Below are 24,341 nucleotides of genomic sequence, written 5' to 3' on the forward strand. Positions count from 1 at the left end.
TACAGTAAAAATTTTTACAATTTATATTTAAACTTTACAAGTTTATGGGAATATTACAAGCGTAAATTCACATTAAGCGCCCAGAAATATTAATTTGCGATCAAATCTCGGTCTCTTCGTAATTTCAGCGCAACGGATGGGGAGGTTTGGTATATTGCACCATAAATAAAACGTAATTGCTTTGGAAAAAATTCGGATTTTTTATATTGCCTTTGGTCGATTATAATTCAAAGACGTTATTTTAAATTTCGAAACTTTTTAAATATTCTGTTATTTTTTTAAAGAATTTTCCTCCTTAGTGTATTATTTTGTGTTGAAGTATTTCTTTAAATGCCTTTTAACAACCTTAACTTTTTAATTAAAATAGATTAAGTCGTATATAATAAGAGAGATTATTACAGCTTAAACTTTCCCTGACATAAATGAACAATTATTTAATATTCGTATATGTATAAAAGAAGAATAAAAGCTAACTACAACTACATATTAATTAACCTACATTAAAAAAGTCGGTAATTTTTTTTAAATACTTTTTTTTTCCATCTTTGAATTTTTTGTTCGAAAGTAAATATGTTCTTTTTAATCTTGTATTTGATAAATGTTGTTAATTTCGATACACTTAAGCACTTTCTGGTTATTTTTGATGGTTGTTAGCGCACGCTCCTCTTGCTTCTCACCCCCATTTCGACACCTTTACTTATTTTTCTTGTCATCGATATCCTGATCGACGAAACATGCACAACACTTGTTATACTTGAATATTGTAATTTTTACTACTTTTCTTTTACCTACAGCCCATATTTTATTTATTTGTATATTGTTTTGCTTAATCTGCTTCGTTCGATCTCAGATAAATATATTTAACACATTTTTTACTTCAAAATATTATGTAGTTAAACGAAGTAACTAAAAGTATTTAGAATGCGTAAATACAGATTTAGAAAGTTTACTGGCGAAGCGCAGACACAAAACTTCTAATGTATGGTGCTTTGTAAAACGTTGCAAATTAATCTTGCTTTGTTAAAGATACTCTTTCAAGGATGTAATTATGTTTCTTACCAAATTTAATAGAAATAAAGTAGATATTTTATCGACAGTAAAACACATAAAAATATTATTATTAATATCGAAAATTATACATTTAATACATAAAATATATTTTTAAAAGATTTGTATATATATGTTAATGTATTTATCATACACGGCGTGTTGCCAGTTCCTTTTCTTTAAACTGAGCTGGACAAGCGGTCGTGTGTCTAAATAAGACAAATGAGCAATGGCGCTGTTACCTATGACACAAGCATCAAGTTGCTTACTGTGATAACAGACGACCGTGCGTGTATGTTATAGATATTTATTTATTTTTAATAACAATACATAAGAAGCAAGAGAGCGTACGCTAGCAATCATCGGACAGTAAATAGGCTGTGCTAACCAGTCGTTCTGTCAATCGTTCCTGACATGGCAGTTGCTGGACCACGTGCTGTTCAACCCGGCGCTGTGGATCCACACTCCGGCCGCGGTACAGGCGCGCCTCTACTGCTACCTGGCTACGGACTTCCTCGCCGACGCTCACATATACGGCAGCGTGCGTCGAGTCAGCACCGTGTTGCAGACTGTACACACGCTCAAGTACTACTACTGGCTGGTCAACCCTCGACCCAAGAGCGGCATCGCGCCTAAAGGTTTGGGTATGTCTGCTTAATAGTTTTTCTTTTTCGAAGAAAAGTTAAGTAGTTTTTATTTTTATTTTAACAGCTCGTAGTATCAAGTTTCTAAAATACACAACACAAATTCCCAATCTAAGAAAACGTCAGTACGTTGTACTAATATTGTAATTGCGAAAGTTTGTGTATGTATGCTTGTTCACGTAAAAACTACTAACTACTTTTAATGAAACTTAGTATGTAGATAGCTGGAGATTCATAATAACACGGGCTACTATTTATCCCGACTTTCCTACGGGATCGAAAATAACTTGTATGAAACCGCGTGGCGCAGCTAGTCATACATAAATGCCCACACACTCAGTCTATTAAATCAGCTCCTATTAGCGCAACATTCTGTCGCTTTGACTGACTGATATGCAAAATAATATTTGGTTCCCTTAACTAAATAAAACACTGATATAAATGATGTTTATATTTCTTAATATTTATTTGATTTTTGTATCTTCCCAAAAAAAATCATGTCACGATTTTTCTTTCATTTTGCAGATGGTCCCCGACCAGCCCACAAGGACATACTAACGATACGAGCGTACATTCTCCTGTTCCTCAAACAACTCATTATGATCGGAAACGGAGTGAAGGAGGACGAACTTCAGTCGATCTTGAACTATCTCACAACAATGCATGAGGTATGTTGGAACTGGCCACTCAATAGCTTTAACGTGTTCCGTACTCTATTATATATGTATTGTGATATATATGTATTGTATTATCTATGTAGCATAATAGTGATCTTTATCACTATGCGACTTCAGAGTAGTGTAGTGTAAGGGTAAAACAATGATAATATTGATTCAGTAGTTTTAGAATTCTTCCAAACAATTATTTATTCTTGAATTTAATTGATAATTATATTATTAGTAATTTAATAATATTGATTTTATTACGAATTTTAGGACGAGAATCTTCACGATGTACTGCAAATGTTGATCTCTTTGATGTCTGAGCACCCCAGCTCTATGGTGCCAGCATTTGACGCAAAGGTAAGTAAAATAACTTTTAACAATATCACTTAGCCTAAGTTACCCCTTATTGGATCAGCTATCCGCCAGTGAGAGTCCCGTCAAAATCGGTCTATCCATTTCAGAGATTACCCGGAACAAACAGACAGACAGACAAAAATTGTAAAAAATGTTATTTTGGTATATGTACCGTGTATACATGCATATGCGCTTAGTAAAAAGCGGTTATTTTAATATTACAAACAGACACTCCAATTTTATTTATTTGTATAGATTTAAAAATTATGTAATAAACAAAATTTATCTTATCTGTACTGTTATAGATAACTCAACTTATGCCACAAAGGTCTGAAAAACGTTTAAATAGTTTTTAAAAAAGTTGAAAAAAATGTTATTTCCAGGGCGGTGTGAGAACGATATTCAAGCTTCTGTCTTCTGAGAGCCAGTTGATCAGACTACAGGCGTTGAAACTCCTCGGTTTCTTTCTGAGCAGAAGCACACATAAGTAAGCTAAATTCATATTGAATTAATAAAATAATCCAAAAGAAGTATTATTTGTCTTAGATATTTCCATTAATATCCAAAAAATTATATACGCTTCACACTGTAATATCTCACTACTGGCCTCTTTCCCCATGTAGGAGAAGTATCAGAGCTTAATCCACCACGCTGCTCCAATGCGGGTTGGCAGATACATTACTATGAGTAACGATCGCTATCAGGTGTACATGATAACAACCGGGACCAAGGGCTTAACGTGCTCTCCGAGGCACGGTGGGGAAACCCACAAGACAAAAAATGATATAATAATGTAAAATTCGATTCTGTTTTTATATATTCTATGTTCTGATTCACATAAACACAATTACTTTTTTTCCTTAGTAAATTTAATTATTACTTGATATATTTTAATATTTATAGCCATGTTATTATTAGAACACCAATTGAAAAGAGATTTTAAATTAGTTTAAAGTGCAACCCAGTCTGAAATTGAATTGATACATGTGATTATTTGAAGATCATCATCAAATGTTAAACATTTACAATTAGTGAGTAGTCTTTAATAAAGGTTAAAAACAGTGAAGGTCCCAAGACCGATCCCTCTAGGACGACCCAACCTCAGCAAAAATTGGTACCGACTCATGAACCCCAATTTTCTCAATCTGAGAACAATTTTGCAAATATGATCGGAGCAATTACAGGAGAGTACTGTGTAAACTATTATGTTCAGCTTTTGCACATGGTCAACGTGATCAAACGCTTTAGCAATATCTGTATAAACAGAATCTCACTGTCCTAATCTATCGAAAACAGAGTTCAAGTAATGAGAATTACTCAATAAGGTGGTGGTGGTGGTAGTTCGTTAAAATTTCTTAGTTTTCTAAGAAAAATAGCGTTTTTAAAATTGTACTTATTTGGAAAATATTCGTAACTTTAAATTTTTTTTATCGATTAATAGAGATAGATACAAATGGAATAAAAATCTGTGATAGTCCTCAACAAAATTATATTTCACATATTACGATATTTTTTTAAAATGGTTTCAACGTAGAGGTTATTGAAAAGTAGGACTTCAAAGTATACATTGCGACCGTTTACCCAGGTCGGAGGCTGATGAAAAGGTTAATAATTTTATACACATAATATAAATCAAAATTCTGATCTGACTATTTACTACAACAAAGGTTGCTCTATTATATTTCAAGAATATAAATTACATTATTGCATCCAACACTGAGATTAACGACGTCTTAATATTACAATTTCGCGAATTGTTACTGATTTTTGTGAAATGGCTCTTAATGGCACGTGCCTATGTCCTATATAAAGCTTATGTGCAGCAATGCGAAGTAATGTGCGTGTGTTCAGACGCAAGTACGACGTGATGTCGCCGCACAACCTGTACACGCTGCTGGCCACGCGGCTGGGCGCGGCGGGCGAGGCGCTGGCGCTGCCCGTGTACAACGCGCTGTACGAGCTGCTCACGGAGCACGTGGGCCAGCAGATCCTCTACACCAGCCACCCCGAGCCGCAGCCGCACTTCCGCCTCGAGAACCCCAGTAAGCTCCCCCCCCCTCTCTCTCTCTCACGTGGCTGGGCGCGGACTCGCGAGACGATGGCGTTGTATTAAATGTTGTCGCAAGCAATAAAACTGTCTGCCTGAATAATAATAATTTGTTAAATATAAAAAGATTTCTTTAAATAGATTCTAATCAATCGGCTTAAAGTAAAAAATAAATATCAGATCTCTTTTAGAGATAATTTCGCCCTTGCCAAGAGATTTTCTATATTATAGGTACTGACTATTGTAAAATTTATTTTGTGCAATAAAGAATATGATATGATATCATAGTCACAGTTTTCAGTTCCTATCTTTAAAGTGACAGTATTTTCTTTTAGATGCGTAATTATGAGCTAACTAAAAATGCTTTGCCTTATTCTACGACAGTGATTCTGAAGGTGGTCGCAACACTGATCAGACAATCAAAGCAGACGGAACAATTACTCGAAGTGAAGAAACTGTTTCTGTCAGACATGACACTGCTGTGCAGCAACAATCGAGAGAATAGGCGTACAGTGCTACAGATGTCCGTGTGGCAGGAGTGGCTCATCGCCATGGCGTATATACACCCCAAGAACGCAGAGGAGCAGAAGATATCTGATATGGTTTATTCGTTGTTCCGTATGCTGTTGCACCATGCCATCAAACACGAATATGGAGGCTGGAGGGTGTGGGTTGATACCCTGGCCATTGTGCATTCCAAGGTGACTTAATAGCTTAAAACTTAAGTTGTTATCGTAAGGACATCTGCTCTTTCAATAGTCATATTTATGTTTTTCGAAACTTAAAGTGATGGTTTACGTATTTTTGAATATATTTTCATGTATTTGTTTTGGTTTACAGGTATCGTACGAAGAATTTAAACTACAATTTGCCCAAATGTATGAACATTACGAGCAAAGACGCGCCGACAACATAACGGATCCAGCTGAAAGGCAACAGCGACCAATCTCGACAATATCTGGCTGGGACAGACATACAGATGCATCTGCAAAATCCAGAGTCCTCCCCGATACGGACGCTAGCGACGATAGTACTCCAGTCTCTGTTAAGAAACAAAATGTACTCAACCATGCAGCTCAAACGGAAATAGGCAAAGGATTATCTCTCAGAGAAGTCGAATCGTGTCGGTGTAAACGGCCTAGTGAAAGTACGGAAGACAGTCGGACTACAGTAGTGTATAGTGAAGTGTGTAAAGTGCATAGTCCAGCTAAAACTGTTGATACCGAAGTGCCCGCCGAAGGTTGTGATAGTGTTAGTAATACCGAAGTCGAACACGCTATCGACGAAGAACAGATAGAGGAGAAAATGCTTAACGCGAATACTGAATTAGTTCAATCTATTATTGAAAATAAGCTTCTAGAAAGTTCCGAATCCGGTATCGGAACAATTGAACCTGACTCAGACAAAAATGACAAGCCATTGACTAGACAAGGCAGTCTCGACTACATTCCAGTTAGAGATATCGGAGATAATGTTATGAAAGACGACAATACCGATAAAAGTGAGGGTCTACCTTCTAGTTTGTCGGTCAGCGAAACGGCAAGTCCAGAGAGAGTTGCTGATGGATTAAGCAATATAAATGAAAGAGAATCAGAACTATCAGATCCGTCCGAATTGTACTTAACTCCCAGTGAAGCGACTAGTCCTAGAAAAATACAAGAAAAGACTGAATCTAGCATTCCAGATGATGTTTCAAATGATGATCCGAAACACATCGCTATAAATATTGTAAACGATGTCCTAACGGTTGCTTTGGAAACGGTGAGATTAAAAACGGACGATGATACTGATTCGGGTGCTATATCTGGAGGACTCCATTCCGAAGGGAACACGCCGAACGGCCGGGAAGATTTAGATCAGGATATTGAAGATATATTAGATCAAAAACAAGTAGTAGAGACGATTGCGAATGATCTTGTAAATGACATAATTTCTGCAGTAGTTTCTAAAAGCGAGAGTGTCGATGAACCCGTAATAAACACAGAAATCGCTCAAAGAGACATTCCGTTGGACCTTCCGGAAGAAAGTAACGTTTTGCCCCTCGATGGAGAATTTTTAGTTAACACCACAGAGGAGTCTAATAACGAACCGATCGCCACTGAAACTATTGACGAGGAAAACGCCAAAAACGAAAGCCAAAGACTAGAAAGTAATGCGTCAGAAGAAAACAAAACGCCAGAGATACCTCCTATTTCGACAATTAGTGAGAATATATCGTTAGCGAACAAGAAGGAGGAAAATGAGGATGGGAAGAATAATGATGACAGAGACAAACGACGTGTGAGCCTGCCTGGTGATAGTGAGATGAAGCAGGACAGCAATAGAGGAGAAGGCGTCGCCACACAAGGGACGAACACGTCGACGTCGCCGAAAAGACCTCGCAGTGCCTCTACGAGTACACAAGTTGATTCGAATCACTTTGGTTAGTCTTTCATTTCTAATCAATTACGGAAACGCTATGGAAAATATTTACATACACGTATAATAAACGCTCTTTAAATTTTAGTTCGTCTATCATAGCGTAGAATTAACAAACGTAATTTTTTTTAAATCATTATTAAGTTTTTATAACCTTACAGAAGGGTGAATTATTTAATAACAACAAAATATTAACTCCAATCCAAGTAGGAATATTATCAAGTTGAATTGATTTATTGATTGACATTATATTTTTGTTGATTACATTTAACTCCTACTAATCAAAATCATTCAATCATCATTTGACTAGCCCGTTGGCGCAGTTTGTAGTGACCCTGCTTTCTGCTCCGAGGGTTGTGGGTTCGATTCCCACCTCGAGTCTGGGTGTAATATAAATATTTATTTATATATTTATATATGTATTATTTATAAGTATGTTATCGAAAAAAAAAAAAAAAAAAAAAAATATATGTAGCTATATACCAGTCGGCTGTTACCTATAACACAAGCATTAAGTTGCTTACTTTAGGAACAGACGACTGTGTGTGTATTGTGTAGATATTTATTAAAAAAAAAAAAAAAAAAAAAAAAACACTCACAACGCAACAGAGACGAAACGGCCGTCGAAATGCAATCGCCCGATGTTTTCCCCGGGGCCGACGAGGCCGCCTTTCCGCATCCCGGAGTTCCGTTGGTCCTACATTCACCAGCGCTTGCTGTCCGACGTTTTGTTCTCGTTGGAAACAGACATACAGGTAACAACAGTGTTTTAACAATATTTTACAGAAATACTCCAATTGCCATTCGACCCAAATAAATTCTATCCTTTTTTAAGTGACGATTGGTTAAACAATAGTTTTGCAAAAGTGGTTTTTTATAAAGCGGCCTTCAAAATAATAAATGATTTACATAAATTGTATGTTCATCGATTAGAGAAAATTTGATTACGTCGTTAAATCGTTGTCATAAAATAACTTGCTTACATGAAGTTATTTCTTTTTAGGTGTGGCGTAGTCACTCCACTAAGTCGGTGATAGACTTTGTGAATAGCAGCGAGAACGCGATATTCGTCGTCAATACTGTTCACCTTATCAGTCAGCTCGCTGACAATCTTATTATCGCTTGCGGTGGACTGCTGCCTTTGCTGGCTTCAGCTACATCGCCTAATGTAAGATCTTTTTTTAAATCGTTTACAAGGGTCGTCCTGTGGATAATGTTACATTAACTGTTAATATTCTAGAACGAACTAGATGTCATCGAGCCGACGCAAGGTATGCCCGTCGAAGTGGCGGTCACGTTTCTACAGCGTCTCGTGTCTATGGCTGATGTACTAATATTCGCGAGCGCCTTAAATTTCGCCGAGTTAGAAGCCGAGAAGAACATGTCTAGTGGAGGAATACTTAGACAGTGCCTGAGATTGGTAAGTGCGGGGGTTATTATTATAGTGTTAGACGTAGACTTAGACGTGTGTAGATTCAAATATCTTCCATTGAAACTACATTGTTTTTAAAAATATTTTGTATCTGTAGGTTTGTTTAGATGTGTCTTCAGAAGGTTTTATAAAGCGAATTGGCAGAAATCTAAAACACACCTTAACTGTACTTTAAGGTCGTTTGAGAGTAGATTTCTTCTCGATATTTTGATATTACTATTTTTCTATCTTCATTCATTTAGATTATAAGGATTGAAACAATAGAGAAATCGAACTAGCCGTGGTTTTATTTTTGTCGATGATATTTGTAGGTAGAGTAACTTATATTTATTTCATTAGAAATAGAACAAAAGGTTTGACTTAACGGAATTAAGACATTTTTTTTTTTCGTTTCGTAAGAAGCAGTTAGATATTTTTATTAATATTTAAAAAGAATGTTTTAGAAAAATTTCAGTGTCCTATTTTTTTTTTTTACTTTCAAATTTTTACAGAAAAAAAAATTCTTACTGATATCATTTGATCATAGTGAATATCAGTTAATATTAAAATCTCAGTTAATCTATAATATATATATAATAATCTATCAGTTAATAATAATATCAAAGGAATTTTAATAACTTATTAAATAAACGTGGCACTATAGTCGCCTACCAGGATCACATGAATCGGTGAGAGTTAGCCGTAGCATAGCGTAGCGCGTAGCTGTAGTTGTAGCGGTGGTTTTCGACAGGTGTGCACGTGCGCCGTGCGCAACTGCCTCGAGTGCAAGGAGCGACAGCGCTGCGCGGCCGCGAGGAACAACCGCAACGAGTCCCCGTCGCCCAAGGTATGCGCCACTCCTGCGAACTTATGCGCGCCTAGTACTTCGATGCATAGGTGTCATGGTAATTTAATTAAGTAATTAAACAAATTTGTTAAATATTGCTCGAGTACGTAACTATCCTACTATTGATAGAATTGGAGTATGAAAAAAATGAATGTTTGGTCATTGATCGTGACCAAAAGTGTTTTTCGTAAGAACATCGCCGCGTCATTTATGATCGCCTGGTGCTTTGTACCACTTTATTCAAATTATTTTTGCGTCAATATTGAACCTGTTTAGGTACAACGATATTATAATCTTTTTCGGAGTTGGTAACAATAAATTTTGATATATTTTTATTTCTTAAAATATAAATTAACCACTGTACTTTTAAAATATACAAATTATTTTAAAAATGCTTCATCACAGAGTGTCGTTGCGAGCTTAGCGGACGCTTCGAGCCCGGTTAAGGACCCAGAGAGATTACTACAAGATATGGACGTGAACAGATTACGTGCAGTTATCTACAGAGACGTGGTATGTGCAATTGTTAATTATTAATCTAATAAATTAATAATTAAATATTAACTATTAAATGTTTTAAACTTAGCTATAAAAGTGCCAGTTTTTAAGATGATTCCGAAAATGTTCCAAATTAAAAATGACAGCCCAACTTAAGATTGTATAAAAATAAATCAGAATAAAGTAATAGGTACTATAAATAGTAATATTCTAAAAATAATAAATATTGTTATAATTTTTTTTTGTTCGAACGACGTCTGTCGCGTCCAAGTCAGATATATAACGTACAAAACTGACGATGTTGCTAATAAAATTACAACGAACAACATACTCGTAGAGTAAAGGTATGCCCGGTGTGTGGCAGGAGGAGACGAAGCAAGCTCAGTTCCTGTCGCTGGCCATCGTGTACTTCATCTCGGTGCTGATGGTGTCGAAGTACCGCGACATCCTGGAACCGCCCGCGCATGCGCAGACCGAGTGCGCGCGCCGCGTTCACCACGCGCACGAACACCACGGTACATATCTATCTCTTTCTTACTTATTCTCTCTCTATCTATCTCTCTCTCTCTTAACTCCATTAAAATTACTATTCGTTTTCGTTGTTTTATTTTCGTAACCTTCGATGTTATTATTTGCGATAGGTGTCCTTAGAGAGTATCACTGTTTTGAGTTAAAGATTAAACTAATTTACATTGTTTAAATGGGTTTTAGTTTGAATTTACTGTTGTTTAATAATCGCATTATTTGTGCATTTTTAGGTTTTCGTTTAATTGTCCAAAGTTACTTTTTTTGGTCTTTAAGTCTTAAAATTATTTTAATTTTAACGTTATACGAGAAGATTTATAGGAAATAAACTTATTTGATTCATACTTAATGTAACTGTAAATATTTTCTATTTTTTTTTTCAAAATAGTCAACGTCTGTTTAAACTAGATAAAATATATTTAATATAAAATATCATAATTCATCAAAACTGATTTTCACAGTAGACTCATTATTTTGCTTCGTCAGTACGCTTAGTCGCACCTTTATTATTTCTTTAACCTCGATCTTCTAATAGGCATTTTTCTTCTAATAAAATATAGTCATAGAAACATCGATGATACAAAAGTTTTTTTGCTAACGGTCAAAAGTTGAAAACATTTAAACGGGAACTAACATATTTAACAGAAAAAATTAAATATATTTATAAAAAAAATATAATAACATCATGCTCTTCATTTATCATTCAATGTACTTATTGTAGCTTATGGTACCGTAAAAAGTTATTTAAATATTTTTACCTAATTTTGAACAAAATATTTTAATATCTAAATCTATCTCTTCTAAATTACTTATAGAATCTTCTAAATATACAAGATACAAGCATATCTTCTTTTGACCGTCGTCTACGAACGCGCAGGTTGAACATATGACTTAAATATCTGAAGTGGTGTTTTTTCCCGTTTTTTTTTCACGCCGCTTGAAATACGCGTCACGATTTGGGACACTGGTAAAACCTACGTTACTTTCACTACGCTACACTGCGATTACATCGTCGACATCGTAAAACACTAAAACACATTTCATATAATTTATCTCTGATTTTGTTAACACTTGTTAAATAATGCGCTTTTTTATTTGGTACTTATTAACAATTCTATAAATCCTTACGTTTCACTCTGTCATGTAATCCCTTCATGTTACACCATCTAATCTTTTTGCAATACACCTTTTTTCATACGATATGTATTACGAATTTTCCTTGTTTGTTTTTATGGTATTGTCCCGACATTTACTCATTATATCATTTGTGACTCTTGTATTTCATACTTGTTCCTCCTATCAATACTCTGACAACATTGTCTCACCCCGTAACTATTTCTACTGTATATCCGATGCTATCGTCCACGCATATATTTTTCTACATGTTTTGCTTTTGATATCTATCCCTACTATCGCTGCTCCGACCATATCGTCACATCCCTTAACTGTGCCAACTGTTCGGCGATTCGACTCTCTTGTCTTTAATAACTTTTCCTACTATCCCTGTTCCGCCAACCCATTATTCATCCCTATTCGCCCGATGCCATCGTCCGCGCACATTAATTCTTACTTCGACAATATTTTCATATCCCCTAACTGTTTCAACTGTTCGACGATGCTACCGTCCGCGTACACCCCCACCCCTATTATCCCGATCCCGATGATACTCCACACCCCGCGCCACCCTGTCCGGGTCTCAGGGTCGCGGCCGCTGTTCCCGCAGTGGTCGCACCACGTGTACCCGCAGTTCCTGCCGGGTGGGCACCCCGCTCACCGCCACTCGCACTGCAAGCTCGATTGCGGCCAACACGTTAACAATAATACGCACGCGCACGCTCGCATCGCTAATTACCACCGCGCGCACGCAGGTAAACGCGGCCTCGGCACATACGCATCATAATCTCCACTCCAATATCAATATTGTGATGTATAGGTATTGACTCGGATATTGAGCGCTCAGCGATAGAGTTTGGTCGATTTGCCCATCGTGCAGGGGTTGCAAACAGTTTTATTGAGTACAAACTTTAAAACAAAAATAAAAGTATGTAAAACTCATTGCATATAAATGTATCCATAAAATATTGAAATAAAGTTGACGGTCAGCGCTCAATAACCGTGCCGATAACTGTATCAAGTTAATTACCTTAACTTCAGCGATTACTCAGTAGATCATAGTTATGATAGAGTAACGATAACCGACGTGGCTTAATGCGCTTTCTAGCTTGTTTTTCGTTACTCTTGAGTAATATTTGAATAAAATTCGGGTTATGATGCGAATGTATGTAAATACAAATGTGGTCGATGTTTGCTCACGCTGTTTTGTCTAATGCGTCGAAAAATATAGTCTCTTAAATAACGGTTTACTGTCTGATATAATTTAAAAGACAAGTGAAGGTTCATTTTACATCATTTTATTTTTAAATTCGAAACTCTCTTTTAAAATTGTAATACAAATAATTATAAAAATCGGTGGTTTAAATTTTTTTGATAAACGTGCGACGTCGGATGCATATCTCAAACTTGACAAAACAGTGTATAAACCCACCGCTTAGGCATCGCTAATACATATTTGGTTATTTTATAATTTATTTGCGTCATCATTGCCCTTAGTTTGTGAGTTCACGTAGTCTAAAAAATGCATGCACAAATATTAAATTTGACAATATTAATTTGAATCGAATATAAATAAATGCAATAATTATAACAACAAAGTCGCTTATTGACACAGTTTTCCATTAGTAGAAGATACCTTCGATATGTAGCAAAGTTTTCTGTCTTGAAAAAGTTTTTTCGCTTTCTTCACAGCACTTTTACTGTAACAGTAGGAATGTTTAAGGCTTACCGAGGATAGTAGTAAACTATAGAGACCAATAGTAAAGCTTATTCCTCATAATGAGAAGTTCATATTTCAATAAAATCAGACGCTTCGTTTGAGCTTCGTCGATGTTGTAATAAAAACAAAATATTAAATATGTATTTATTAATATTATCCCTTTTCGCATAGAACACAACGGTGACGACGTGGAGTACGCTATGATAGTTGTGGATGAAAACAACTCGACGATGAATGAGTTAGACTCGCCCTCAATGAAGGTAAGTCCACACTTAGATCGGGTCCTTTCATACAAGTAAAAGTGGCATGTACGATACTCGATGAATTTAAACCTTTCTTCCCCATTGAACAGATTAGATTTAGTTCTCTGCGACAGATCTGGTACTACCTCTTTTATCATTATGTAGTTACGTTTTAATTTAAATAAGTAATTATTTGTTGATTTCTAAAAATATGATTGATAGATTTGGTTTGATTGAATGAAAGTTAGATTTTGTTTTTGTTATTTCTAGCAGCCTTTTTTTTACATGTAATAACAATTTTTAGGCGTCATGCCCTTTGAAATATATCTAGCATGCCTTCTCGGTAAAATCATGATCTAAAACGGTAGTCTAGTATTCACTGAAATGTCTTTAGTGATTGTAAGTAGGCGTTCCCTAGCTGTTCTGCATGTCCCTCCCTAAATCGAGCGAAATATCATAAATTATTTTTTGACAATTTTTCATTTGCTGGTACATTGCCATCATTCGGTTTTCGTTGTCGCTGACGTGTGTGTGGTGTCATTATAAACATAGAGGCTTCATACATTCCTTCTTATTTTGCCGTCGCATTTAATTGATAAAGGATGGGACGGAGGGCGTCGCTAAGATAGAGACGACCACGGACGAAGTGAAACCGAATTCCGGTGAGAAGTCCAAGGAGGCTGTAACGCCGGCCTCTGAGAAAGAAGAGCCGCTTTTCAAATCGAGTCTCCGGGTCAAGACTCAGCCCAAACCGAAGGTTAGTTGTGGGTCGAGGACTGGGATCGTCTGTCCCTCTATTAGTTACTGCGATATCTTCTCGCGTTGATGGTCTTTCGACTCCTTGGTGTTTGTCCTTAGATACATTTCAGTGGGGTCTTTCATCCTTAAATGTTAGTCTATACTTCATTAGTAATAGTAAATCTACGTAATCTCGGTGTTACATATCTTTATACCGATAATTTAAATAGAGGACAATTTGTGTAATAGATAACTGACAATAACTAGCTCTTTAATTTTACCCTGTAATGTTTTGTATGGGTTAGAAAAATGCTTAGGAATATATGTGGAATAGTTTATAAAATATTTTTTGTTTTCCGGTTATAAGCCTCCCAGTGCAAGGTCAAAAACATTATCAGGAATAACGGTGTCGGTAGTTAACTTGGTTCGTATCTCTTGAATTAGACACGAGTTCTTAGTGTGAACACCTCTTACTGTTTATGGAAGCCTGGTAATACGATGGGTAAAGCTTTTACATAAATTATATATTTTTAATGATTTTTAAGAATGATAAATAAAATATTGAATTATTAAAGAAAATCGGTATTAAAGGCTTCCTAATAAATTACATAATCACTGAGTTTGAACACAAGCTTTACAATTACTTGTACATACAATGTAGTGTTTTCATCGTATCTACAATAGGTACGAAAATATTCACAAAAGTAAGCTAAGCCAGGCTCACGTTATTTGTGACATTATATTGTAAATAATATTGATATTTAGTTTGACATTCATACTATCAAAAGCATTTACTATTTAGATGACACCAATGCACTACATTAAGCAAGAATATTATTGAAAGATAGCTTATTATACAATAATATATATAAAAAACTAGATGGTTTGAGTCAGTTTTAATTGAACACAATACAGCATTCAAACGCAGCGTAAAAAAAATTGTTAACATTACTACTATGTCATTTTCGTTATACATATATACTTCATTCATAACAAAAAATGAAAGTATGTTGATACGATAATGTTATATTTGAAAACGTAAATGTACATATACATATGAAACTTCATATGTATGTTTGCATGTGTGTGTGTGCTTCGCTTGCTTGACCACTTGGTTTGCTTCCACTCGGTTTGCATGTCTGTTTTCACCTATGCTATTTTTACCTTCCCTCTATGTTCTTGTAAGTACTATCATGAGTTGAACATTAAAATAGTAGGTAAAAAATTTTTATTAGCAAAAAGGTAAGATATTTTATTCTCTGTTTTAATATTAAAAGGTAAATTCTAAATATTGTTAATACATATTGTGTACCCTGAGGAAGTTATACTTGTCCTTTATTTTCAATTTGATTTTTTGTAATTTATTATTTAGAAATTATTATCTCAATAAATGTATAAACTGTAACCACCTATATAATATTTATGCGTATAAATTAAACAGGGTGTAATTATTTCTACTAAGAATATGTTATATTGATTGTGACATTAACAGAGCGTGGATTCTATCGAGGACGCTGGCTCGTTTCACCTGAACTCGACCGAGACGACTAACAACGACCCTGAAACCTCCAGCGAGATCGCTTTAGATGATAATAAGCATCCCGTAAGTCGGTTATGTGGTTGATTAGTTGTATTTTGGAATAAAATTTACTAAATAACTAAATAACTAACTAATTTACTAAATTTTGTTTGTGTCAGGATACAAATTACATGAATACACATTTCGTATTTTTTCTTGTTGAACAAAATGATTAATAATATATCAGAACGATACAGTTTCTATAGTTTTCTTTTTACAATATATATATATATATATATATATATATATATATATATATATATATATATATCGATTTTCACTTCAAAAAATTGTTTGGTATAAAAATCCTTTAACTTTAAGTAATATTTCAATTATATAGTCAATCTATTGGTATAACTTAACAAATTAAATTTATAAGACATGAAATAATTTAAAGGTAAGCAACGATGAATCTTGGACCGACGTTAATTTGAACGAAGACGGTGAGAGAGGTCCAGCGACCATAACAGGAAGAAACAGAGATCACGAGGGCAACGTTCACGAAGGTATGGAGATGTTGTACTAAAACTATTTAAATAATTAGTTTACAAATTTTGATGTTCAGGTGGATATTTATGGTCCTATTTATCGATTCCAGATATAGACAAACAAATCCACATGAGGAATTCCGAACACCACCACATGGCCCAGCGGCTGAACAGAAGCCTACAGACTGCTCAGCGACATTTACACGCGGTAAATACTTTTGCAGTAAAATTTCAGCATACAGTCAGTATTTCCTCAAATTTATAAATTTTATAAAATGTCGGGTAATCTGCCTATTAAAAAAAACTTATTTATGAATTATTTTTTATCCTCTTTAGACAATTTCTTAAAACAATGTTTGAAAATACCCTTATTTTAAAATTAAACTTTGTCCCATTTTCAGGATAATGAAGCTTTGGCGGGACTATCTATAAGCACAACGATGTCAGCTGACGGTGTCTCTAGAGAAGCGTCGCTCACTCACAAGCTCGAGACCGCTCTAGGGCCAGTGTGTCCTCTGTTGAGAGAGATAATGCTAGATTTTGCACCTTTCTTGTCCAAAACTTTAGTGGGCAGTCACGGACAAGAATTACTGATGGAAGGTAAGAGTAATATCTTAGTCATATGACTGATTAATCCTCTAAATCTAATAACTATGATCAAAATCAATTATTTGACAATAGCAGTTATTTGATCACGAATAAATCTGATATTAGAAATAAAAAAGTGGTTTTAGTAAACATTTTTGAATTGGTCTTAGTAATCTAAACTCTTTCATTAAGTTTCGTAATTTAATATATTTTTTTTTAATTTCATATTAGTCACTCTTAAAATTTCCATTGAAATTTAAAGCTTTCCACTAAGTTTCAAAATGTACCAATTTTTTTGGCAAAACCAAATATTTGCACATCTCCTCAATTTATTATACTATTTATTACCCTAAATGTCTTACCATACCCTCATTACTACAAGTCCTGGGCCTGAAGGCTGGAAGAAATCGTTCTTCAGCGATAAGATCGCCTTTTTACATTTTTTTAGTTACTACTGTTTGTTTATATTTTGATGTACAATAAAGAATATATTATTATTATTGTTATTACTATAATATTCCAGGGCTCCAAACGTTCAAGTCCAGTACGTCAGTGGTTGAGCTGGTGATGCTCCTCTGCTCCCAGGAGTGGCAGAACTCTTTACAGAAGCACGCGGGGCTGGCGTTCATCGAGTTGATCAACGAGGGTCGGCTGCTGTCGCACGCCATGAGGGACCACATCGTGCGCGTGGCTAATGAGGCCGAGTTCATACTGAACAGGATGAGGGCCGATGACGTGCTCAAACATGCTGATTTTGAGGTGATTTGGCTTGCCGCAGTTTAGTTTTTTAATGTATCTCTTTTAGAAATTTAAAAATGTCTGTATCAGATGATACACTGTATGTGAGTGAAAATAAATGTTGACGCTTTTAGGCACGATGAAATGTATTTTAAATTTTTATTGTTAAGATAAAAATTAACATTCATGTTTTTAGCATCATGTACCAGAATATAAAGTTAATTTTACTACTCTCAATTTTATGAATACTTCAGACGATGTCTGCAAAAATTTTATTTGATTTGTAATTATCATAGCTCATAAAAAAATGAAGATATATCAGCAACTCTTGTACTCGTAATAATATATCGTAGAAATATTATTTTCGACTGTGTTATAAAAAATCTAAAAAATATATCTAAAAAGTAACACCGCCTTCTGTAACCTGGCTGCGAGCGACTTATCTAGTGGTCTAAGATCCGAAGCTAAGTCTATCTTCACCGAGTTGATAATAGAATGAAACATACTTTTAATAAATTTAGTATATTAGATTATATATTAAAAATGGGTTACCTAAAACAATCCTGGACTGACACTATTTTTAATCATTGAAAACAAAATTAAGAGCCATTTCACAATTTTTCACTCCGCAAGTTTAGGTAAATTTGATCGCATCGCGTGAGTCGTACGAACCGCGCGATCTTTGTGCTACTTGGTATAGTGTGACATCCAAAAAACCATTTTGATATTTTTCTAATGTATAATAAAATTTAATAACTATGTTATAAAATGTTTTTTACAAATTAATTTGTTAAAAATTTCTAGTATGTTATATAACAACAGTCAATAAATTTAAAAAAAAAAAATCAATTTTATGAAACATTTAAGTGCATTTTATTATGCTCCAGAAAATCTGAGTGTGAATGTGAGTTGCATAGTTTTGGATGCAAGTAGACTATCAAATTTTGCCGGCTTTTTTATAAACTCAATGATACCGACAAACATATATACTAACAAATAACAAGAAAAACAGATTTAAATGCCTATTTGTATTGATAATGTGAGAAAAATTAAATTATACATTTGTTTCATTTGTAATTTACGCATATTTTTTATTTTTATGAAAGTATCAAATACGGTTTATTGCACTGTAACAACAGTCGCTCGGCGCGTGTGAGTGAAAGAGATGGCTGTGCAGAATTTGGCGTTGATCTAACCTCTAAGAGCGCTAGCACTCGACTGCTTTACTGGGTTTGATGCGTGGTATTATATACTATCTTTTAATTTTTAATACAAAAATTAAATATTTTAATTTTTTTTGATGTTCTTAAATGATGTAAGTTTGTTTACTTTGTTTTCTAAGAAAAATATCGCTTTTGAAATTGTACTTATTTGTTAAATATTTGTAACTTTAAATTTTTTTACGGATTAACGGAGATACAAATAAAAAAAAATCTGCATTATGTATCAACAAAAACATATTCCACATATTACCATACTTTTTATACAGTTTTAAGGTAGAGGTTATTGAAAAATAGGACTTCAAAGTATACATTTCGAACGTTTACCCACGGAGGCTGATGAAAAGGGTAATAATTTTGTACATACAATATAAATAAAAATTCTGATTCATTATGTTACTGCAAGAAAGGTTGCTCTATTATATTTCAAAAATATAAATTACATTATTGCATCAAATACTGAGTTTAACGACGGCAAAAAATTACAATTTCGCGGATTGTTACCGATTTTTGTGAAATGGCTCTTAAGTGAAAATTGCTTGCTAAATTTATTATAAAATATTGATTATAAAAGATTAATTGCTAATTTATTTTAAAGTATGTTTCATTGTGTTATCAGCTCGGTGAAGATCGACTTAGGTTTGGATTTTCTACCATTTATCAAGATATTTTCTATATAAATGAAAATGAATGTTGTTAAGCACATAACTCAAGAATGGCTCGACCTATTCGACTATTCTTTTTTTTTGTATGTTCCTTAAGGCCAAGGAAGGTTTTTACTGAAAACTTTTGACAGAACGGCATTTGTCCGGGCAGATAGTATATACATAAATTTCGTGTCACGATGTATGTTAGCGATAAACTTCGAAAGTACTGAACCAATTTTTATCAAATTTTCTAAGTATCTGCAATTTGATCCAACTTGGGAGATAGAGTAGTTTTTATCTCAATAATTGATCTCAATATTTGTTATTGCAAATTAAATGTTTATTACACACGACTTTCACTACGACTTTAGTGTGTATTTATTGGTTAATCCTTTAAAATCCTAATAGGTAGCGGTTTGGTATCAAATTTGTACAGATATCCAGTAAATGGCGCCGTATTTCTATTTTTCTATAAGATGGCGATTTGGCATCTAAGTTGCACAGATATCAGATAGAGATAGATTATAGATGGCGCGTTTGAATATAGAATCTACATATATTTAAAAAAATTATAATTACTGAGCCACAGCAATGCGAGTTATTATCATATAAGTGGCAGTGTATCGTCCCGCAGTGCGCGTGCGCAGCGACGGGGCAGGAGCGCGCGGAGGAGGAGCGCACGTGCGAGCGTCTGATCGCGGCCGCGCGCCGCCGCGACACCGCCGCCGCCGCGCGCCTGCTGGACAAGCTGCACCACGCGGCCGCCGCGCGCGCCGGGTGAGCGCCCCAGTGACTAGATGTAATAGCGCCTGGCGCCGCCGCGACACCGCCGCCGCCGCGCGCCTGCTGGACAAGCTGCACCACGCGGCCGCCGCGCGCGCCGGGTGAGCGCCCCAGTGACTAGATGTAATAGCGCCTGGCGCCGCCGCGACACCGCCGCCGCCGCGCGCCTGCTGGACAAGCTGCACCACGCGGCCGCCGCGCGCGCCGGGTGAGCGCCCCAGTGACTAGATGTAATAGCGCCTGGCGCCGCCGCGACACCGCCGCCGCCGCGCGCCTGCTGGACAAGCTGCACCACGCGGCCGCCGCGCGCGCCGGGTGAGCGCCCCAGTGACTAGATGTAATAGCGCCTGGCGCCGCCGCGACACCGCCGCCGCCGCGCGCCTGCTGGACAAGCTGCACCACGCGGCCGCCGCGCGCGCCGGGTGAGCGCCCCAGTGACTAGATGTAATAGCGCCTGGCGCCGCCGCGACACCGCCGCCGCCGCGCGCCTGCTGGACAAGCTGCACCACGCGGCCGCCGCGCGCGCCGGGTGAGCGCCCCAGTGACTAGATGTAATAGCGCCTGGCGCCGCCGCGACACCGCCGCCGCCGCGCGCCTGCTGGACAAGCTGCACCACGCGGCCGCCGCGCGCGCCGGGTGAGCGCCCCAGTGACTAGATGTAATAGCGCCTGGCGCCGCCGCGACACCGCCGCCGCCGCGCGCCTGCTGGACAAGCTGCACCACGCGGCCGCCGCGCGCGCCGGGTGAGCGCCCCAGTGACTAGATGTAATAGCGCCTGGCGCCGCCGCGACACCGCCGCCGCCGCGCGCCTGCTGGACAAGCTGCACCACGCGGCCGCCGCGCGCGCCGGGTGAGCGCCCCAGTGACTAGATGTAATAGCGCCTGGCGCCGCCGCGACACCGCCGCCGCCGCGCGCCTGCTGGACAAGCTGCACCACGCGGCCGCCGCGCGCGCCGGGTGAGCGCCCCAGTGACTAGATGTAATAGCGCCTGGCGCCGCCGCGACACCGCCGCCGCCGCGCGCCTGCTGGACAAGCTGCACCACGAGGCGCTTGGTGACTAATGTCACTCGGTCCCTGTGAGCCAGAGAACAAGATGTCTATGAACATTTCCAGAGTATTGTTGCGGGTTTTAAAGTCAGTCCCACGTGCGTGTGTATCTTGTTATCTTTGAATGTATGCAAATTTGAGTGTTTTTAATTGAAAATCTAATGTCGCATTGTTCATTTGAGTCTGGAAAGGAGATATCGATATATCATTGGAACTATATTGTTGCGGAATTCGAATTAAGAATATATTGTAGTAATCAAGGAATCAAACTGTTCAATCGATCAAATCAATGGACAATATTTATATAAGAGGTATAAACTAATTTGCAGTGTGAGCGAGGGCGAGTCGATCGACGGCGGGTTCTGGAAGCTGGACTCGTGGGAGGACGACGCGCGGCGCCGCCGGCGGCTGGTGCCGGACGCGCGCGGGCGGCGGCACGCGGCGCGCGCGCAGCTGGCGCCGCCGCCGCCGCCCAGCGACGCCATACTGCAGGTGCGCGCGCGGACGTTGAGCTGACCCCCAGCTGACCTTTAGCTGACCTTTAACGTTACTACAACATCATGCCGACTAGCGCTCTCGAGTGATGTCGTGTTCCCGTGCTTAGTGAGTGTAGTAGCCAGAGCTCCTGGGCAGAAATATCCTGCCCAAAATCTGGAGCAGTCCGACTGGGTTAGTACCTCGAACTCACAGAAGATCACAGCTCAATGATATTCCTTTTAAGCAGTGTTGTATTCCTGTTGGTGAATAAGGTGACCAGAGCTCCTGGGGAGGGTTGGGGGTAGGGTCGGTGACGTGCTTTCGACGTGTGTATATGCTACGTTACTCGCTTACCATCTGGCATGTCATACGCTTGTTGGCGCTCTTCTCGTGTATAAAATAGAAAGTACTGATTACCTGTTTGGTTGGTTTATGCCAGGCGACGGAGGAGCTACACGCTCGCATCGCCCAGGCGGCAGGTGGAGCTCAGCTGCCGGCACCTGCTGCTGCAGAGCTGCTGGACGACGCTGAGCTACTGCTGGACGAGCGCGATACCGACCAGGACCTTGCCGGTGAGTCAAACATAGTACACATATATGTAATATGTACTATACGCACACGTGCACACACGCACACGTGCACACGCACACGTGCACACACGCACACGCATACGCTTACGGACACACGTACACATATTAAAAGACGGGCGCGTATTCACGCGACCCATACTGATATACCTTTAATAATAATAATAGACTTTAACTAGCCTGATAGCGTAGTGAGCAGAGACCCTGGTTTCTGCTGCGGGACTGTGGGCTAGATTCCAGTCCCGAGTCTAAGTGTCAATATAATATATGTAATAATGATAAATTTTATTTTTGATTTATTTATTTAATTACAATTTGATTCTTTACAAATAAAATTGAAATTTTAAATATTACGGTGATCAGAGCTGACACACATGCTTTTTTATTATTTACAATTCAAACACAAATTATTTAAACTACTTACACACACATACTTAACTACGTTATATGGTACTTTTTATTGATTGATAATTCCTAGAAATCACAAAATAATATTAAACATATTCTATTAATATAATAAATAGTTTTACCAAAAAAAAAAATGAAGCTATAACAGTCGGACGTTACTTATAACACAAGTATTATGTTGCTTTTCTTAAGAACAGACGACCCTGTGTCTATGCTAAAAATGTAAAACAAAATCGTCCAAAGCATATGTGTATAAATATAAATACATACATGCAAACGTTCGCATCCGCTCACATACACGCACACAGACACGCACACATCCACATGTCAACAGGCGTGCGCAAACTCACACGACCAGTACGGATCGTAGTTAAAGGAATCAACCGATATGCCCACAAGTTCTGAAACTTTGCTAATTCTTATCTTGAAAGACACCTGTTTAATTTTTCTTACTTTATAAATATCATTTTTTATAGCATCTTAATCCAGCGATTTGCAGTTGAGATTTTTTTTTTACAAACCCCTGCAATATTTTTATGCGCAATACGCTTTCTAATAGACTTTCGAATATATATCATCAGGCGTTTGGTTGTCATCTGACTTATTAATAAAGGGGACTGTCCACTTTGTATGGGGGTTTCGGGCCCGAGTGGACAATCCCTGAGAATAATAATTATATATTAAGTTAGTAGTACTAACAAGTAGGAATTAAACAAATGATATAGTTTTATGTCCAGGTGTTTCATTTTTTGTTTTTTGAGGATAATTACAAGGTTTCTAAAATAAAAAAAATCATTGTTTTTGTTATTTTTGTTTTACTAATCGGATTCGTACGTTAACAGAATGTTATCGAAAAACTGGGCAGGTGGATTTATAAAATCTTGGTACCTTTTCCAGCCCAAAAACCAAATAATTGTCATGACATGGGCAATGGGCAACAAATAATATTTTCAATAAATAAATAAATCGATTAAATCGATAATCGAATTTAATGTAATTTATTCATTGCTTTTTATTTAGTCACAATATAAACAATGTTTATTATAACAATGTTATAATAAACATTGTTATATATATAACAATGTTTCTAAAATAGTTTATTTTTCCTCAAAGTTAAATGTTTTTTTAATAAATATACTTTTATAGATAATTTTTTTCTTGTTAATTCGATTTAACAATATTTTTAGTTGATATTAACAAATAATTGATTTAAAAATATTTTAAAATCAATTGTTCGTTGAAAATTATTGTTTGTTTAAGACTGGCAACGTGGTGGTAATCAAATCACCAACCGAAAATAAACTAGAAGTATATAATTAACGAATTTAAATATTTATTAAATAAACTTTTTATCAGTTTATATTGATACAACTGAAAATCACGAATAATCGTGATTTAATATATGAAAATTTTTGATTATTAGTTTTTTTGTATGAATTCTGTTCACGCTGGGCCGAAAATGGTCAGTCCCCTTTACATCTTTCTTTTTCTTTGTTATTATTATAAGGT

The 24,341-nt window shown here is 37.0% G+C and overlaps 1 protein-coding gene across 1 annotated transcript in view; it reads left to right on the top strand.

The window, feature by feature from the left end:
• The window catches only part of LOC123663033 (neurobeachin-like), a 102,754-nt gene that overhangs the window by 76,331 nt on the left and 2,082 nt on the right, over positions 1 to 24,341 (top strand). The window contains exons 14-38 of the mRNA XM_045597775.1: positions 1,439 to 1,691; positions 2,217 to 2,359; positions 2,627 to 2,713; positions 3,094 to 3,197; positions 4,562 to 4,752; positions 5,142 to 5,458; positions 5,598 to 7,179; positions 7,785 to 7,930; positions 8,179 to 8,343; positions 8,416 to 8,595; positions 9,338 to 9,433; positions 9,839 to 9,946; positions 10,296 to 10,446; positions 12,157 to 12,324; positions 13,461 to 13,570; positions 14,145 to 14,288; positions 14,637 to 14,693; positions 15,762 to 15,872; positions 16,246 to 16,354; positions 16,447 to 16,544; positions 16,738 to 16,942; positions 17,448 to 17,683; positions 20,164 to 20,306; positions 21,696 to 21,852; positions 22,277 to 22,409. Coding sequence (XP_045453731.1) covers positions 1,439 to 1,691; positions 2,217 to 2,359; positions 2,627 to 2,713; positions 3,094 to 3,197; positions 4,562 to 4,752; positions 5,142 to 5,458; positions 5,598 to 7,179; positions 7,785 to 7,930; positions 8,179 to 8,343; positions 8,416 to 8,595; positions 9,338 to 9,433; positions 9,839 to 9,946; positions 10,296 to 10,446; positions 12,157 to 12,324; positions 13,461 to 13,570; positions 14,145 to 14,288; positions 14,637 to 14,693; positions 15,762 to 15,872; positions 16,246 to 16,354; positions 16,447 to 16,544; positions 16,738 to 16,942; positions 17,448 to 17,683; positions 20,164 to 20,306; positions 21,696 to 21,852; positions 22,277 to 22,409 — 5,194 coding nt within the window. The remainder of the gene's footprint in view (positions 1 to 1,438; positions 1,692 to 2,216; positions 2,360 to 2,626; positions 2,714 to 3,093; positions 3,198 to 4,561; positions 4,753 to 5,141; positions 5,459 to 5,597; positions 7,180 to 7,784; positions 7,931 to 8,178; positions 8,344 to 8,415; positions 8,596 to 9,337; positions 9,434 to 9,838; positions 9,947 to 10,295; positions 10,447 to 12,156; positions 12,325 to 13,460; positions 13,571 to 14,144; positions 14,289 to 14,636; positions 14,694 to 15,761; positions 15,873 to 16,245; positions 16,355 to 16,446; positions 16,545 to 16,737; positions 16,943 to 17,447; positions 17,684 to 20,163; positions 20,307 to 21,695; positions 21,853 to 22,276; positions 22,410 to 24,341) is intronic.

Source organism: Melitaea cinxia, chromosome 19 (assembly GCF_905220565.1).
Source record: "Melitaea cinxia chromosome 19, ilMelCinx1.1, whole genome shotgun sequence".
Taxonomy (NCBI): domain Eukaryota; kingdom Metazoa; phylum Arthropoda; class Insecta; order Lepidoptera; family Nymphalidae; genus Melitaea; species Melitaea cinxia.